The sequence below is a fragment of the Synchiropus splendidus genome, chromosome 5 (genome assembly GCF_027744825.2).
Source record: "Synchiropus splendidus isolate RoL2022-P1 chromosome 5, RoL_Sspl_1.0, whole genome shotgun sequence".
In the NCBI taxonomy this organism is placed as follows: domain Eukaryota; kingdom Metazoa; phylum Chordata; class Actinopteri; order Syngnathiformes; family Callionymidae; genus Synchiropus; species Synchiropus splendidus.
The window spans coordinates 16,712,258-16,731,787 of record NC_071338.1 but is presented as its reverse complement, the minus strand read 5'-3'; the positions used below and the strand labels follow the sequence as shown (position 1 = coordinate 16,731,787).

The window sequence follows — 19,530 nt, the reverse complement described above, 5'->3', positions numbered from 1 at the left end:
TTACAAAATCATTATTATTATTATTTTCAATCAGTGAAAGTTAAATGGTGGAAACATACAATCAATAATACTTAATTGAACGACCAGGTGAATTCCTGAAATACAAAAAAGCTGAGCTATAATAACCATTTCAATCCCATTGGACTACTTAAGAGATTTCTTTTTTTTTTTTTTCGTTTTACTTTCGTGGGAGCCTTCATCTTAAATTCTGACTGAAATGTGAACATTAAATCCCACAGGTCATGCAGACAAGCATGCCAGCAAGCCCTCTGCTTCAAGGATTACCACCACAATCCCTGATGCTCAGAATGGTCTGGAAATGGAACAGGAATAAGCAGGGATAAATAAACCATTTGAGGCAAGGGACCTGAGTGATGGCAAGGACAACCCTTGCTGTGTCGAGTCACATGCACATGACAGAGATGGATGCCACCCAGATGAGAGTTTAACAAGAGGGACAGCGAGGAGAGACACAACACACCCGAACAAAGCGCACACAAAACACATGCCCAGCTGTGTAGCACTGACCTTACACAGAAGTCCATTGTGACTCCAGTATACCTTTGCCAGTTTCACGGTGATGGAAGTTCAGCCACCGCACACAAACGGATCACACAGACAGGCTTGCCATATAGAACTCTTTGTACTTTGCACTGAACCATGAATACAAGCCACACCAAAATAATGGAGGAAAATACATTCATTCATGTGTCCAAATGCATTATGTGTGTAATATTTCACGGACGCACAGTTTGGTCCATTTTGATACAGCTTATACCAGACAATGATGGCAAAAAAAAGCCTCTCTAAAACTCAGCGGTTCACCCAAGTGCTGTGGGCAGAGTGCTCATTCATTGGTTGAAGAGAGTGTTTCGCTTTAAGACAGGTGTTTCAACAGCGAGCCTGAATGATTCACTCAAACACAGCCAATTACTGCTTAATGCCACTGAGTGAGAGCCAATTCAGCCAAGCTACACCAGACAACCCGGCTCCCATCATTGCTGCTGAATAAGGACAAATGAGGATTATGGCAAACTGTTCACAATCAATAAATCGGTTTCTTCTGCTTCACGCTTCTGCGCCTCTGTTTCACTTCTCTCTTGACAACATTGACAGGAAGGTTTTCACTGTAATACTACAGTAGAAGGCAATTAAAACCAACTTGCATGCTCAGCAGTTAGGGCTGTGAATTGGATGGTATTTTGCAATACAAGACGATACGAATACTGGAGTGGCGATGTGATAAATTGTGCTACATTGTAATACTGTAAGTTCAATAATATATTGTAATAGGAGCCATTATTTTAAGAGGAAAAATTAAGTAATGCAGTACAATATAATGTGCATGATAACAAGTGTTTAGTGTAATGATGTCAGTCCAGTTAGACTTTCAATTAAATTTCGCACTTCAACAGAGGAATGAATCGCTAATCAACAAAATACCTCTGGTCTATCGAAAAAAATAATTAAAAAATTAAAAAAACGACGATGTATTAAACACATGTCACAAATGCAAAGGCTTAACCAAGTATCTATGTATTAAATATTGCTATAGCTGATATAAAATATCAAGTCAATATCACACAATCAAGTTCAGCTAAAAATATCAAAACAATATCGCTTAAGTATCGCTTTTTGAACATATCAATATTTTCTTCCACCCTTAACAGCAGTGCCACTAACAGTGGGAGATTATCCGCAGCATGTACGGGAAGCTACTCTTGTATGAAAGTCCAAAACACAGAAGAAAAGCAACAGGTTTTTGACATTCTCGCATCTCTTTCAATTCTCAATCGAAGACGGTGAGCAAAGTGGCTTCATATTGACCTGCAGGCATTTCAAACTCAAGGCCTGAGGGTCACCATCGAGCTCTGTATTCCACTGCAAACAGTTGAAGACGTTAACAACATGAACGTAAATTATATTTGTCTTGGACTTGGATATTCCCCAATATTCACAGCATCGATCTTTCACCTGGTCCTCATTTATCAAAAGAAGCATTCATTTGCAGACAAAAACCACAACCGGCTGCAGGTTCTCAGCAAAAGAAACTGTCATATCCCAAAAAACAGTCGCAGAGTTGCATCAGATAATATCACTAGTGGAAGATGGAAGATGCAAAGATGAGAAGAAATGGTTGATGTCACCAAAGATTGACGAGATCAAGGACATCACAAAGTGCCTCCCTAGAGCCTGTTAGCTGAGGGGACACGCATCATAGAGAGTGTGTGAAAACTGCACAGGGTTCAGCTGCACCTGCTAAATAAAAGCAAGCTGAACAAACAGAAATAGCCCAGTTGGTTTGATGCGTCTCCCTCACACTGAGCTCTAATCTTATTACCAACAGCAACAGCAGAAGAGAGAAATGACAGCAAAGGAGGTTATTTGGGCCAGAGGAAGCCAATAAGAATGTGTTTGACAGACAAGAGTGTAAGGAAACACTTTAATTCACTTCAAATTCATTAACGCGGTTTGTCCATACACTGTAAGGAAAAGGTTGCCGGTTCACGTCCAATGCGACTTTTACATGTAATGCATTTTCCCACCGATAAGAATGCTGACACACTCATCACTGTCTGGTGCCGGGCGATGATCACAATGACAGTCAAGAGGAGCACTGACAAAATGCTGCTCTGAAACAAACATCTGAATTCAAAACTAACTAACCCAAGCCTTTTCAGCACTCCTATTCAAATCTACAGCCAGCATTTTTAAAGTTCAAATTAAAGCAAAAGTTTCATTGTGTAAAGTTAATTTGCAGCTGCTGAAAAACAAAATATGGGTGTGCACCAGACTGAATCAAGCCTGCTCTGGAGATATTGTTTATACTCATTCATTCATTTTCTTCCTGTTTGCTCTGGCACTTTTGGATCAGGGCGATTGAAGCCAAGCCTTGTACATCCAGCATGAGCTGGTTGTCAGGTTTACCAGCTCCACCTCTGGGCAAACAGCATAACTACCAACCCAAACCTTGGAAAATGTAGTGTCAACAATTGTGCTATTTGGATTATGGGAGCATATCACAGTGCCTCAGGGAAACCACTGAATGACTCAGAACCAATTAGCCTCCATCTGTGAGACTTTAATGTAATACACCCCATTTTTAGCCTACTGAAACCACACTGAGATTCCATCCACGAACCCGACGATGCGGTCTAAACAATGCATAGCTCTCTATGAACAGCAAAGGAACACAGCACGCTGTCTATACCTCAAACAGCTACACCACATGCGGCTCCATCAAGGTAAAGGCATGGGATTATCACCGTTCAACAACATTTTTTCTGTGTTTACTGAAGCTGATAAAACACAGCAGAGCTTATTCAGTCCGTGATCTCATCAAATTATTACAACAACAAACAGTCATTAGGGCAGGGTGATGAGACAAATTAAAGGTCACTAGTGCGTGTGAAACAGAAACAAACACAAGGAGCAAATCACTGAAGGAATCGCAGGGTCATGGCACAGAAGACAGGAATAAAGTTGGGTTATTGAGACGGACGCATGCAGGAGTAGCGTTATATCGTGCTAGCTTCCATTTCAAGAGATTGAAGAGATTGAATGGAGAGTAAGGAGATCGCATAACACAAAAAGACATTGGACACTTATCTATGTTCACAATACCATTACTCACAACCGCAAAATAAACGCCTCACTGTCTGTCATCATCTACAAGTCACTTAATTCAAGCAGATCAAAAAGCAGTACAATCATGTTTGTTATGTTTGAACGTCAACATTAAAACAGACACCACTTGCCATAGTACTGAACTATAGCTGTTTTGAAATAGTAGCTGGCAGGGAAGGAAAGTTCAGACAACAACACCAGTTGTCAATAATAACAGCCAATTTGACAATACATGCCTCCTCTAACATTTAACATTGAGGCAAAAGCTCATTGGAGTGAATTTCTTGTGTTTTTCTAATTGTGTCAGATTGGTCCTGTGGGTCAAGTTTGAGATTGAAAAAAAACCCACATTTGACCTTGTTGGTAATCTCCTGATCAATGCAGTAAATGCGAGAATTGCCTTGTGTGAATTGTCATCGGGATTACTTTAATCCAGTGGCTTCAGATGAAGAGGTTGAAGCCTTTCAAAAGGCCTGTCTAAGAAAAAGGAGGATGACCTTCAGCACCAACAGATTTCATTCAGAGTGGCAATAGACAAAAGCTTTGGCTGTGAGACAAACCCAGCTGGCCGACAACAAGACCAGCTGGAGGTTTTGGCTTAATGAGTGGGTGAGACAAATCAATAGCCAACTTGTGTATGGGTTCGAGCTTCCACTAGCAAGCACTGGGAGTGGATGTCATACCATGGTAACAACTGCATGGAGGACTACTGTGCAGTGCAGCTACAGTAGGTTATTGGCACTTCCTGACATTTGTTTTCTAAGTTCCAGAAAGACTCTGAGGAACACAGAAATATGAAGATTAAAGGAGTCGCTCTCCACAGCCTTACTCACATATTTTCTCACCAATTTGAGGTTCTAATCTGCTTAATCATTCATATGGCTCCCCGCATTCACCCACACACTGCACTGAGCAAGCATATTTCACACAAGTCGCCGCAGCGGCAAAATGACACTTGTACAGTAGCTGTTAAAACATCTCATATTAGAGCATTCAAAATGATGTTGCATAAGTCAGTGATATGAGCACAAAGTGCACCAACACACTGATGGAAACATCAGTTTACATGCTGTATAATTGAGTGAGTAAATACATATACTTCTGAAATGATTTCCATAATGTTGCTGAAGAAAAAACAGATGTGAGGTAACAACATGAACAATGATTCACCTTACAGTTTTTAATGCTTTACTAAATAAGAATGATGTGTTATGTTGCACAACACATCTTGACTTGAAGGCAATGAATAATGAAAATATGTTGTAATAGAGGCAGCCTATTTCACTGCATGAATAAATAACATCTGTTCGACATGTTGTAGTGATATGATACATAATACTGAAGATCCAGAAACATTTACTCGTCAATTTAGGCATCAGTTAACACACTTCTTCCTGGAACATTTGCAACACTGCTAACATTTAAACAATTAATCAGCTGAAATTATCAACTACTTCCCACGATTTAATAAACAGCAGATGGTAAATAAATCCCCAAAGCAGACACACAGAGTAGGTAACAATGAAGTACATGGTTATCATTGTTGTTATCATCACAATCATCACTGTAGCTTTTACGAAGAGCATTGATCATTTAGGCTGGGACCCTGCAGTCGGGGGTTAAAGCTCAACTTGAAAATAGACACGTAACATATATATGTATAAAATAAATCATCACAGGTTCGTAATATTACATCTGTTTAGAAATAGCAATTGTGATCCAGCCATAGAGTTGATTTAGGCCTGCAGCGATGGTCTGGAACATATAATAAATCCAGAAGAATTGTTGTGTCACAGCAATCACTCCGCTTGAGCCGGAGGTTTTACAACTCACATCAAGTCAAGAAACAAGCACCCTAGCATTAGAATGTGAGAGACTCAGTAATGCGAGCACGATAAGCTCATTCTGCTGCTGAACTGAAAGTTAAACTTCCATCAAAGCGCTGTCTTACAAAATGAGGCAGTGGTTTCAGGTGGAACGGACTGACACATAATCACAGAGCTGCATCTTTTAAAAGGCACAGGGTAAAAAGATTAGCGGTTTATCTCTGTTTCGTTAAATGCAAGATTGTTATCCATTAAATCAGTCCACAGGGTAATGGTGCTGACTTTATCTGATTGATAGATTACAGTTTAAGGAAGAAAAAGAAACAACTAATGCCAGTTGCAGATTAAAAAAAAAAAGTCTGATGATGAACTCAGATTTAAGGAATCTCAAGGCATTTGTGAAAGCTCCCAGGAGCAGCCATCACGTCTGTCAACAGCTGATCTGACAGTCGGCGTCACCCAATCAGGACTGGAGCTTTTGGTAAACCTCTTTTCCATACAGATCAAATACCCTGTTGGGACCCAAGTTATCAGTGCATTTAGTGAATTCACTCAGTAGCAGCTCCGAACCAAAGACAACTTCACCCAGGGAATCACAAATCCACCCTGCCCAAAAGCCTCTTAATCTAATAAGGCTATTAACTTCATTCCAAGTGGTCCACTTCTTCACAAGCAAAACTGTTCCACTTCAACTTGCACCCACACATCAGTCACATCCTGAATCATTTTTGAGAATTTTGCACAAACAACAGATGCAAACTAATCTAGAGTATCATCAACATAAAGTACAGCTAAACCTACATGTGGACTACAAAAACAACAACAAATAATTCAATTCAAATAATAATTGTTAATGAAGGCTGTGTTTTTCCTATGCAGGTCTCTTGTAGTTCCGATTAAAAGCATTTGTCCTCGAAAAAAACGAGTAAATAGTGACCAACTCAATAGCATGGTGGTGTGTCCTACCTTCGCAGTAAGTGGAGTCCCCGTGGATGGAGGCATAGCCGTTCTTGCATTCACATTCGGCTTTAGTATCCCGGTTTTTACATTCCGAATTCTCGCCACAAAAGAGCCCATCAGCACAAAAATCATAACCTGGAACAGAATGACAGCGATTGTATCATCTCATCTCATCATGCCAAGACGGTGATATATTTGTTAACATACCGTACACACAAAAATGGCGATTAAAAACATGGATTTGTAAATACTGTGTAAGGAGGTAGATCCAAAACTCTAGGTCAACTACGGTATGCACCTCTGCCAACAAAGTCATGTCACAAGACTAATAATAAATAAATAAAAAATAACTCCTTAAACGCAAAACAAAGCTCTATGATAACACATTTGGCCATAAGACCCACGAGAAAAATCATTCATGGTAGCGATTCCATCATCTTCAGTGTTTTAGTAAGTCACGTTTTTTTCCTATTTTTTTCTTTCCTTTCTTAAACCCAAATGGAACTCCAGAACTGCACCAAGATTTAATCATCAGTTCTTTGTATCTACATTTAGTGAAAATGCCATTGAAATCAGAACTTTCCAATTGTTATTATTCACTTCCTCGGCAGAGGTAAATGAATTCAGACTCAAAAGCAGGAGAAGAATAGTTTGTGTATAATGCTTCAGGACCTCCTTAAATAACAGAGTACTGACAATAGGTAGATGGATCACAGCATGCGCACAAGAATGACCATGAGGCAGGGACAAGAATTTGCTGCTTCAAGGCACAAAAAGCAAACCTCTTTTGTTCCATCACAGCCTTCCACAGTATCACACCTATCTTGATCATGCAAGTCCCTACATACTGTACGTTACTGGCCAAGACAAAACAGCACAGACACAGCTCTTACATTACTTTATTGTTTGGTTTAAAACCTTTGCTGCTCAAAACATGGCCCTTTATGATCGCAACCAACTGCCTGTGATGGTACAACATAATAACAGCTTTTTCAGTCCAACTGAACCCTGCACATTGACAAAGACAGATGCAGTAAGAATTCCTCTGACAGATGTTCTTAGTAGGTATGAGCTGATGTGGACCATGCTAGTTGGCTCTGAGTAAAAGAGAGCAGCCTCACTATTATTACGTTAGTCTTGCTTCAACAGGTCTCGTGTTCACAGCGTAAAAAACAAGTGCTGTGGTACTGCCATAATTATCAGGCATGTGCCCCTGACCACTGACAGATTTGTTCAGAATGATAAAGAGAACGTGAAAAATTAGTATCCACACTACTTTGAAGAGCAGCAACTATGACTCTCAGACGTGAGTTCATGTCAAACAAAAGCACAGAGTAGAACTTGGAAATAATCATCTGTGCTGCGAAGGCAGTGGGTGGAAGTGAAGGAGGGAATATGGCTCATGATTACTCATGTCTTCAATGCATTTCATTTCTGCTCATTACTCAACCCCTTCACTCTGTCCTCCAAACCAATTCAGCTCATGTCCACACCCACGTGTTGCCTCTTGCTATCATTACACAGCAAGTGGGAAGGTATACGTGGTGCGGCCAAGAACAAAACTAGTGAACTTAAATGAAGCTCACTCAGCACACTAGCTTTTGCTGATATTTATGCTTGAATAGTTGGACTAAACATATAGATCTGTACATCTGTGATGATCTGTACAACAAGTGATGTATAGTAATATGTGGTTTCAAAGTTCTGACTGTGAGCGCACGCAAGGCAAAAAGGGCATGTTCTCACCAAAATACAGTATAGACAGTGCAAATCTTGAGGAAAAAAGTGTTGTACCTCTTAAAGTATTTATACCATGATTATAAAAAAAATCTATTATTCAAGAGACCACTGATCAGAAAGTGTTTATCTACAGTCTGCTGGCATCATCCTCCATTACATCTATCTCCTCACCGCAGATTTTGACGTCGCTCTCCATGCCCCCCTTCTGTAAACATGAAGAGTTAGAAGCATGCTGCTTATCACGCCGGAACAACAGCACAATTCCCTTCTCTGCGAATATCCACCTGCTCTCTCATCATGGCTGTATAGCTGTTCCAGAGCTTCTTTATTCAGTATATTTATGAAATTACAGGCAGCTATTCCTACCATGGCGCCTCACTGCCAAAGCAGCAGGTTTCAGGTAAATTGGCATCACAGGTGCTCAGTATCACAGCGACCAATCTTCTGTGATAGCGGAGCCCAAAATCATTCACACACAAAGCCGGTATTAGCCAGTAGACAGAGAGAGAGTAACAAAAAGGAGTGGGAAATCATACCTCGGCAAACATTGCAACACTTCCCATCCGGTAGAATCTGTTCGCCGATTGTGCAGTTGAGTTCGGGACAGGTTTCAGAGACTTTCAGCAGCATGCCATTCTGGAAGTAAAAATGCATATCTTATTTTCTAGCAATATTTAAGTACATTATATACAATTCTTTCATAATAATTTTAATCTATGATCCATTTTTGGGGGGGCCCAAAAGTCTCATTTTGAATGGATGTAGTTCAAGACAACATCAGTGGCTGCATGTTGCTTGAAAGAGGAAACAATTATTCAGTGAAAATACTTGAAACTCAACACAACCCTTCTGCTTGCACTTGAATGCATCATTTTTTCTTAAATCATCCACTTTATAAAATGTAGCATGACGCCCTCATTCTTGTCTAAAGCAGAAAGTGACATCCTATTTCTCTTTTTAAGTGCACTTTCGCATCCTAGAGTGACACCCAGGTCACATAACAGGTGGGTTAGACATCTGGGTTATCTGGGTTAGACAGTCCATGGTGCCACTTGGTACATATAGCAGCTCAAATGGCCGTGCGGTTTGGTCAAGAACCCCTCAAAGCCACACAAAGCAACATACCACACAACATCCAAGTTGATGTGGTGATGAGAGTTTATGAGCGTCACTCCCAGAGCGTGACTGTCTGAAAGCCAAGTTCGGCATTTCAAATGAACATTTAAGACAGACGGCAGACTTGTATGTCAACATTGCATGCAAAATCCACCTGAAAAAACGATTTACGACATGGGAGTGAGAATGTGAAGTGGACAGAGAAAACAAGACAATAGAATGGATTGGGTGAAAAAAGAAAGCTAAACAAAAGTAGGCTGACCAACAACCTCCTTTACGCATCGGATCACGAGGGAAATTCTCAGTGCACAGGCTGCTCATCGAGGAACAGTGTTTCATTCCTGGCACCAGGGATCAAAGAAGGCCAGTTGGCAGATGTACCAGTATGTCCAGAAGAAGTGGGGTGAAATACTCTGACCTCCATTTCCACTCCAAAAATAGACTTGACTGACAATCGAGACTTTGTGCTTATTAATGTGTTATGTCACACGCTGAATTTTAGCAGGTCTTAAGACAAGACACTCAAGCTCTAAACAAACACACAGTGCCTGTACATCCTGGATTATTTTCAACAAAAGAAATGTGCTGAGAGACTGCAGTACAGTAAATAAAATTGTTGTCCTTCCTTGTCTTTCTATTTTTATGCACAGACGTAGCAGAATATATCTGAAAGAGACATGAAAGATAAGAAAGAAAGCGATAACATTCAGTTACCGTCGGCTTCCTTTGGGACTTTCAGACAAAAATTGGCTTCAGATTCAAAGCCAGGAGGTCCCTGTTAAACATCTCAAGGTCTCAAGTATCGACCCAAATCCTTTTGTCTTTCAATGTCACGCTTTATAGCCGACGTACCCAACGTTCCATGTGTCATTAAAAAGTTATAGATGTCCTGCATTGGGAGAATGTTGATTAATGAGGTGATAACCTTTGAATTAGCATCTTTTAGCACTAACCACTGCACAGTAATAAAACATCTGACTGAAAAAAAATAAATCCATCATGAAAGATTTCGATTTTAAGATGTGAGGGTTGTGTGAAGATCAGCAGAGCTTCAATTACAATGTTAGGCTGGAAAAGAAAAGCCAGACAGAAGAGCCACTTGAACCAGAAATAGGTCAACGTGTGAGTACCTGGGACCACTGTTGCCGCGTCTGACAAATGTTTCTGGGCCACGGGGGTTTAATAATGAGTCTAGAAATCCACCATGTGGCTCTTTGTGAGCAATTACAGGCATGCAACACTAATTTCCTCCTTAAAACACTTTCTTTAAAGATAAATTGGCTCTCTGTGAATAAGGCCCGGCTCTGTTCTCCTGAAACCTGGAGTAATCACGTTCATCAAAAAGTGTGGCGAGTTTAAACGGCAATTCAAATCAGCTCTTTGTTTTGCAGTGTTCATAAGTTATTAGCCAGATATCTCATCATTAGAGGGGGGAGAGGCAGATTGACCAGATTGAGAGAAGGGAAGGGAAACTAATAAGGTCTGTTGGCTAATTGAATCACACAGGGAGCGGGCGACACCTGCGGTCATGATATTTTCACGCTCAAAGAGAAAAATGCTTGATGGAAATCTGATGGTCAATGTACGGGAGGAAGAGCAGCTGGTACCTTGCATTCCCTGCAGCTCCGGGATAAGAAACGCTGGCCTTCAGAAAAGACGCGACCCATGAAAGTACATTTTGCTGTAGAGAGACAGACATAATGGCTTAGTGACAGTCCATAAAAAAACATGGCATACATTTGTGTTTTTCAACCTTGTTTAAACCACGGCACGCTATGTTCATTGAAAAGAAGCGCAATTGTGCCAAGTAGAAAGTCCAATAGAAAAACCCTTTAAATTAAAAAAAAAAAAAAAAAAAAAAATATATATATATATATATATATATATATATATATATATATATATATATATATATATATCGACTGACACTCAGCTATATTGAGATGTTATTTGCAGAAATAAATTGCAGAAAACATATTTGTTTATCATGGAAAACATATTTGTTTATCATTTATTTATTTTATTTTATTATTTATCTCCTTTGCGTGATTTTACTATAGTTTGGGTAATTACAGGAGAAATCTTTAGAATTCAACAGTGATTGTTATCTCTTCACATTTTGGAGCATATTTATGTGGTTCTGCATTTTGTTTTTTAGCAACTTTTAAACAACAAAGAAAACTTTGATGGTCTACAAGTGTCAATAAAGTTTTGAATTGACCGTTAGCCTTTCGCTTGGTGGTGCAGATGGTCTTTGATGTCGTGGGTCCGCCAAGGAACAAGGTGTTTGGTCATGTTAGAGGCACATCAGGTTTAAAAATAACTCGCATTTGACCAACTTCTACACGTTGAGTCTGTGTGGAAAGAGGAGTAGAAAACGCAGCACACATTTTGATGGACGAGTTAACACATCGGCATAGATCTTTAGTGTTTAGAAAGAATGTGACTGAATCCATGTGATCTCCTCAAGTTGGAAGATTGTCACGTACTAGTTCAGGCTTTAAAGTCATCATATCTCCACCTATCTCTCTGGAAAAAATAGGTAAAATCGACTCATTTCCCATGGCACACCTGACGGTCTCTCAAGGCACACCACTTGAAAAACGCCAACATGAACTGAAAAAGCAATCAGAGAGCTACAACCTCTGTCAATAAAGATCCTTTAAAGAACTAAAACTCATTTCCCTGACCGGGAATCGAACCCAGACCAGTGACGTGAGCGTTGAATCCTGACCGCCAGACCACAAGTGACTATGGTGAGCTCGAAAGCCTGTATATCTTGTGTGCTGAACTGATGGATAAAAAATGATGACTCCTATTTCACAGTTTTCCTGAAAATGTTATCCAAATCCATTCATAACGTTTTAAGTTATTCTCAACAGAGAGACAGAAAGACAAACCAATCAAAATATAGCCTCCTTGGGGGAGGTAACCAATGTGACCTGATTTCTGTGAAAACACAGAAAACAGACTTTCCTCAGATTAAATTTTGAAACTGAATAGTTCCGATGAATAAATACAAAATCAGATTTTAAGTTTGAAAATGTTTCAGAACTGGAAGCAAGTCACGTGCTAGCAGTCGACCCATCTTACACTCGCTCACAACTGCGTGAAAGGGCACAATGTCCTGCCACGGAATGAATCAGAAAATGATCTGGATTTTATGGACTCAGTGAGGCTTACTCATATTTCACTACATCACTATTGTGCACAGTACTATCATTTAGACCCGGACACAGAAAAAAAGTAGTTGGCTTAAATGGAAAGTTATGAACTTGTGTGATGACAAAAATAAAATCATACAAACTTAGACTACTAAGAGTAGTATGTTTAAGTTTGCACACATTTAAATGAATATATAAAATGTACAGAGGCAGGAAAAATTGCAATAAATTCATCACCTTAACTGCATTTTTATATTTTATCAGAACACTGCCCATCTGGAAGTGTCCCATTGAGGAGCAAATGCTCACAGAGTGCACAGAACATTTTTTGTCTTCTATGCTACATTTTTTAAGCTTAAATTGTCCATCAGCACAATCTCATTTTTGGTTATGACATCACAATATGACATATTATAGAATACAATATTCAGAATGATGTAAATCAACTGGAAAGAAGTCCCATGTTTTTTTTTTTATGTCAGTTTGTAATGAATAAATCTAAATTAAATCCCAGGCATGATACTTCATTATTGCCAAGGAGATTCTTTCACCTGAAAATGGGAACTATTATCACTATTGGGCTACTTTCAGCTTCAGATTGAGCGGCCTGACCCCGGCATGATCCATGTTCATTTTTGAAATCCATTCAGTAAATTGAAAGAGTTCATTGTTGAAGCCCAAATGATCTGCGCGAGTTAGCCCTAATTTATTCATTCCACCCACCAGTCTATTTAATCTATAAATAATAGTAACAATGTAAATTATTGAGAATATGTCTTGTAACATAGACAATGATGCAATAAAAAAAAGAACGATATCACTAATTAAGTGAAGTGTAACATGTTTGTTTAAATATGTGATGATATCGTGATATTATTAAAATTGATGTTTAAGGTTCCTTCTTTGGGACGCACAAATGATGAATACATAAATAACTTCTTTCATGAAATCATTTTGTTTGAGACAAAGTGTTCCACGGCTAGTGTGCATAAGCGGGGAGGAAATGTGGCAGCGCATTAAGAATACAACAGAGAAGTCCCTTCTGCATATTCCTCTGGCGATGAAGGCAGAAATAGAAAATGAAGCACATGATATGAAGTCCTGCTTTTTGCCTCTCCTGGGTGCAGAACTATGGAGCTCTCCATAACAACTATGAAGTGTAGCTCCTTCCTAAGCCCTGTGCCAGGGCTCTGATGTTCGCATGGGAGGAAGACGAAGATGAAGAACGCAGAGGAAGGATCGAGGGAGAAAAGGCGGGTGGGAATAACTTTAAAAAAAAAGCACTGTACATAGGGGAATTAGGATTTATGCTGCCTTGGCTAAGCTTTCCAGACCCTTGTGCATTTAAATTCAGAAACATGTTAACATGCCTGTCTGTAAGGAAATCAGTTTATTTTGGCCAGCAAACATGAGCAGTTGTTATATTTACCATCACATTAAAGTATGATCTCCAGCTCACTCACATCCACAACTTCAACAATTACATCACTACACCTCTTCCCGAGAGCAGCGATCAGCCTATAGCTATGTACACTTCTTCCGAACCAATGCCCCCCCATTTATTCCGAGACTCTGAAGACATTATTGATCATTTTCTGATTTGATCTGTCTGTCAACAAAAAACTTGTTTTCCCATCTCAGAAATGACGACTAAATTACCAGTATTCATTGTCACTTTTTGACTGAGAGAGAAACACCCACATATTTTAAGATGTTATAGGCATATATAAAATACTGAACACAGCAAAATATAAAGTTATGAGTAATCATAATAATGACTGTAATTTGAGTTTTTAAAGCAAGGTTACATTCCCTATGAGCCAGGTGGACTGCAGCCTTCTGAAAAACAGTGATGACAAGTTGTGTGCAACCTTCATGACTACAGTACAGCATGTGCAACCAGAGCTGACATCAATGGTATAACATACGGCAGTGCAGCACTACAGTGAACAGTTCCCATGATGCTTTGCAGTTCAGTCAACCAATCACAGTGGCTGACCGCTACAACATGGTTCCACCTCCACAGCCAGTCGAAGAAGTAGGGATACATATGGACAAAAACAGCACATTTTATGACTTTCATGTCAATAAAACACCTGTAATTTCATTGGTCTGATTTGATGAGGCTTCGTCTTCATGCCATTAAGCTTGTTGCTGGCAAAATTTCATTATATGATAATAGACGACTGACACCGTTACTGAGCTTCTTGTTGAGAGTGATGGCACCTCATGTGCTACTTCACTTAAATAATTATAGTGCCTGAACAGGATGGATAAACTGGATCAAAGTCAGGGATACTGTGATCTCAACGTATTTTGACCTCAGATAGATAGATAGAAGTGGGTGGACGGATGGAAGGATGGGTGGATGGATAGATAGATCAATAAGAAAGCAATTCCAATGGAGACAGAGAAACGCTAAAATGTCAATTTATATTTTCACATATTCATTTGCTTTGCTTGCCCCTGACCCAGATGATGAAAGAATTAAATCCTGAATATATTTGTTTTATCCCAGTGCTCATCACCTCTTGGGACGCGGGGATCATCGTAAAACCCAGTTAATGTATCGAGGTTAATTAAAGATTATAAATAATTCAAAAACGCCTGATGGTGAGTCGGAGCAGGTGGCCATCCATGATAGACCAGACACTGACTGAGCCGCTGTTCAAGGAAAGACCGCCTCACTGGCACTATGTCTTGGCTTCGCCCACCTACCTTGTCTGTTTCGAGTAGTTAGGAGAAGATGGATTTTTACTTACGTCTGCATTTCTTACAGCAGCTCCCATCCATATGAACAGGCAGCATGTCTTCTGAACAATTTGCAGGAGGACAAAATATCCTCCGACACTCGACCACTCCATTCTGCGGAGACAAATGTGAGCAATTCACACAAGGCTGGGAGCCGGTCAGTGCTGACAGAGAGAATATTCTGCAGGCGCTGAACACCCCTCACTTTTTACGACAGGATTTCTGAGCGGTTACACTGACAGCTGTGTGTTCAGAATGAGAAGATGAATTCAAAAGACTTTTGAAGCCTTAATTTACTCGTAGTCAAGCGTTAATCTAAATCGCTGAACGTAACCTAACCATGGGGAGGCGATGAAACAATTCATTATGCATTTGATTTTAAACAACTGCAGCACACCGTTCAACAAAGGATGTTGTTATGCTCATGAGGGGCAATTAAGTGTGTAGCAGGACCTCAAATCTCGAAACCTCTGGAGTCTGTACTCTTCAACTTGAGGAGTTCCACCTCCAGATCTGTGCTGTCCCTCAATCATGTAACATATTCATTATCGAGTGCCGGATGATGGATACAGGAACGTGGCTCCCGCCTGGTGGCAGGCAGTTATGCAAGCCCGGCAGGAATTCCTTCGGTATTGAAGATGATATCTCTTTCTGCATGGGCCTCTTCATTTCATGAGTCACTGAAAATCGCTCCCCCAGGACTGAACGAGTATCAGTTAATGTTACGCTGGCAGAGGAACATGAGACAAACTAACTCCACCTTGTGCTTGACGGGCAGTGTGACAGCCAGTGCGGTGCCTTGGGGGACTCATACAGCCTGATTCAACACAGTTCCGTCCAGCATACATAAAGCGTGAGCACATGAGCTTATTAAGGGGTCACATGCTGCAGCTCAGACACAGGGGAGAAGCAGGAGAAAAGAGACAATGCAGTATGTGTTATAGATTGATCTGCATAATAACACTTTGTGCTATAAACGTATTGATTAAAGGATTGAATATTATTCATGTAGGGCTGCAACAAATGACTATTTTGATAGACGGCTAATCACAATAGCTTTTTTTGAAACTTTACATTTTTAATTACTCAATATCTGATTTAAAGGCATGTTACATTAAAAAAGGAGTACTGATTTTCAAGCTCAAAACCCTTTTTCAGATGCCATTCTTCATATCCTGTAATTACAATGACTGGGACAAATGAGAACCTCAATGACCTGACTTAAATGTATGGACCATTTTAACGTACCCCCTACCTGTGTGTAACATCAGCCCTTACTCTGATATATCTCAGAATAAATCTCTCCACTCACAGAGACAAAAGGCAGCTGAGGAAGATACTCACTTTACATGCACAATTTCTGCAGTTCTCGGGCTCCACCCACATCTCTTTATCCCGATAAACCAGACCATTGGCACTGCAGGTCTTCTCACAGTGACATTCCTCCAACTGGGTCAGTCGGGACTCAGCGTAGTTCAACTGAGGGCAAGCACAGAATCATTAGAAGCGTTAAACTCTTGCTCTGTCACCATTCAGATTTTTGTCTGATGGAGAGACATTCCACTGGGAGATATAACAGACAGTGTAATCATTATGCAGCTCATGCTCCGACACCAAGTCTGTTTTCTACACAGAAAGGACACGCAGGACTGGCAGCTGCACACTTGCTTGAACTCTTCATCCAGTCTGACACTGCTGAGCCCTTAAGTGCAGATTATCGCAGGGACGTTGAGGTTTATTTCAGAGATTTATCTGACAAACACGATGATATTGCAGGTAACAATTCTAAAGAAAATCTACAGACTTTAAGGTTCAGGAAAAGAGTTCTAGCTACAGTGTAGTTTGGAAATGGAGGACCTTAGACTAAGTAATGTTTCTCATATTAAAGATCATACTTAGACCTAGCTACATCTACATACAACAGCCATGGAGATGCTCATATTATGATTTAGTGGTCTAGGTGCTTCTGATACCTTAATAAACTTGATTTTTTTGTTTATTGCAAATATTTTTTTATAATTTCTTTCATTCAAGAGATGGGGACACCCTGGAAAGGTGGCCAAATTACACATTATTTTGCATAGAATGAATGTAAATATTTTCTTCAGCATGAATGTTCGACTTCCCTGTCTTGTTCTAAATGTGTAAAAAGGAAAAATTTAAGATGTTCTAAACATCAATTATTCAACATATTGAACTCATTCCAGGGTTTTCAGAAAAGATATATTCACCGCGGTGTACTGCTGAATGTCAGATCGCAGAGGTGGATCACAGAGCGATGAAAGAAGGTGGCCAACATGACCCGTGTGCCACCTCTTTTCAAATTTATTCTCTCAATATGTGATCACTGTGATGCTGCAAGATCTAAAAGAGAAAGAGAGTGTGTTTGTGTGTGGTGTGTGTGTGTGTGTGTGGGTAGGTATATACAGTTTTCTGTGTGTATATGCACAGCTGGTCTTGTTTTGTGGGGGCCTCTCATTGCCACAACGCTTTCCCCAGCTTCTCACCCTAAACCTAACCATCCAAAACAAAAGGCTAACCTTAACCGGGACTCTGAACCACACTTAAACCTTTTTATATATATAAAGTGTTTTGTCAAGAATCAGTCCAACAAAGTTGGATAAACAAGACCACACACACAAACATGCAGTATATGATTTGTGACTCTAGTCAAAATTTAATTCAAACCTTTTTTAACTTTTAACTTTTTAATTCCAAATCAGATTTGAAAAAATGGCAGCGTAAGCTTTTTAATCTGTTAAGATCGTGATACACTCAGGTCCGATTCATAATAGATAAACCCTTGTAGTTTCAGAAAATGGGGCGTAAAACCCGCCCCTCGTCTCACTTCGTCTCTTGACATTTGCGCACTAAGGATGAAGCAATTACCCAGCAAATAAACCGCTTTGTGTTTGACTCTATGTGAATGACAAAGGCTCATTCACGAGGTGGAATGACTGTCTGAGCCCCTGCTGTGAGTCACATGAAGTGAGATCAGGTGGTGGTGGGTTAGATAGTGCATGTGCGACATCACAGTGCACAACGCAGCAGTGGGTGAGACGTTTTAGATCCTACTTCAATCGTTGTTTCTTGATTCTAGTGGGCATCTTTTGCTCCGTTTGCCTTTGGTTAACAGAACTGACTCAGGGCCGTAAGTGTCGTCGTCCTTCTGTCATAAATCACCTGTTTAATCTAAAACTCCTTTTCATTAATTTAACTCAAAAGCATACAATCAAAAGACTGACCACTTCTGTTTGCACGGGTTATTGGTGGAGCTTTTCATGACAATCTGGGTCCAGGAATCTATTTGCTCCTGAACTGTTCAGCTTCTACAGTATCTCTAGAGCTCTCTCTTGACAAGGGATAGAAATCAAAACACTGACATCTTTAACGCCAGATGTTTGTGCTCAAAGCCATGCCATGAACATTCTTCAAACTTCATTCAATGCAGGTTATGTGTATCATGACTAGAACACACTGGATTGTGTCCCGTTGATGTTAATCCAAGAATTTTTTTAAAGGATTCTTTAATATTGGGAGCAGGAAGCATTTTCAGCGTCTCTGCCAAATTGTAATTCGGATCCAGGAATGCGCAGTTGTGGGTCTGGGGCTGATGCAACCCTCCCGGGCCGGTCCGTAACCCTAACCCTATGGTGCTCTACCATATAGATTGCTTATTCTACATCGGGTCTACAGCTGATAGGGTGAGTTCCCATCTCTTCCAATGATGAAAGGTTATGGCTTATGACCACCTTAGTGTAGGGATGCACTGAGTCAAATTTTTTTTTTCCGAAAGCTGAGTTTCTTTATTATTTTCTTCATTATTGTTGATTGTATATTACAAAATAGAACTAGATATCAGTATAAAACCATAAAAGGAAGCTAAATTGATTTTACTAAGTGTAAATGGGTGACAGATGTCTGAATACCAATAACAGATTTTTGACTAACATTCAGGAAATGCATTTCACAGTTGACAGAGCAGCAAATCTCTGCTGGTCAGATCGGGAATTCCAAAAACATTGGTATCGAGCTCAACACCAATACTGGATCAGATCAGTGCCACCCCTACTTTAGGACAGAAGCATCTGAATTTGAAACAATAAGCGAAAGCCAAGGTGGAATGGGAAGTTCAACATTTCTACTGTACCTTTAAAGTCATCTTGGCAAGGAGCTCCTGAAGGTCCATGATGCCTTGTACCAGGCCCAGGAAATCACTGCAGGTTGGACAGGCTCAATGGAAGCAGAGACAGAAAGAAATGTAAACATCAAACATAAATGTATGTAAAAAGTAAGGTCAGAGCGAAGGTTATGAATCATCCGATAAGATTATCAAACTGTATGTG

General features: G+C 40.0%; 1 protein-coding gene across 2 annotated transcripts in view; it reads right to left on the bottom strand.

Moving 5' to 3' along the window:
• LOC128758749 (protein kinase C-binding protein NELL1-like) overlaps positions 1–19,530 on the bottom strand; it is a 172,131-nt gene that overhangs the window by 81,158 nt on the left and 71,443 nt on the right. Inside the window, exons 7-12 of one of the 2 annotated variants that reach the window (XM_053865039.1) lie at positions 19,335–19,417; positions 16,529–16,663; positions 15,196–15,298; positions 10,877–10,950; positions 8,690–8,789; positions 6,420–6,548 (exon numbers count right to left, since the gene is read on the bottom strand). In XM_053865039.1, coding sequence (XP_053721014.1) covers positions 6,420–6,548; positions 8,690–8,789; positions 10,877–10,950; positions 15,196–15,298; positions 16,529–16,663; positions 19,335–19,417 — 624 coding nt within the window. The remainder of the gene's footprint in view (positions 1–6,419; positions 6,549–8,689; positions 8,790–10,876; positions 10,951–15,195; positions 15,299–16,528; positions 16,664–19,334; positions 19,418–19,530) is intronic. The other variant, XM_053865041.1, reaches the window with a different exon arrangement.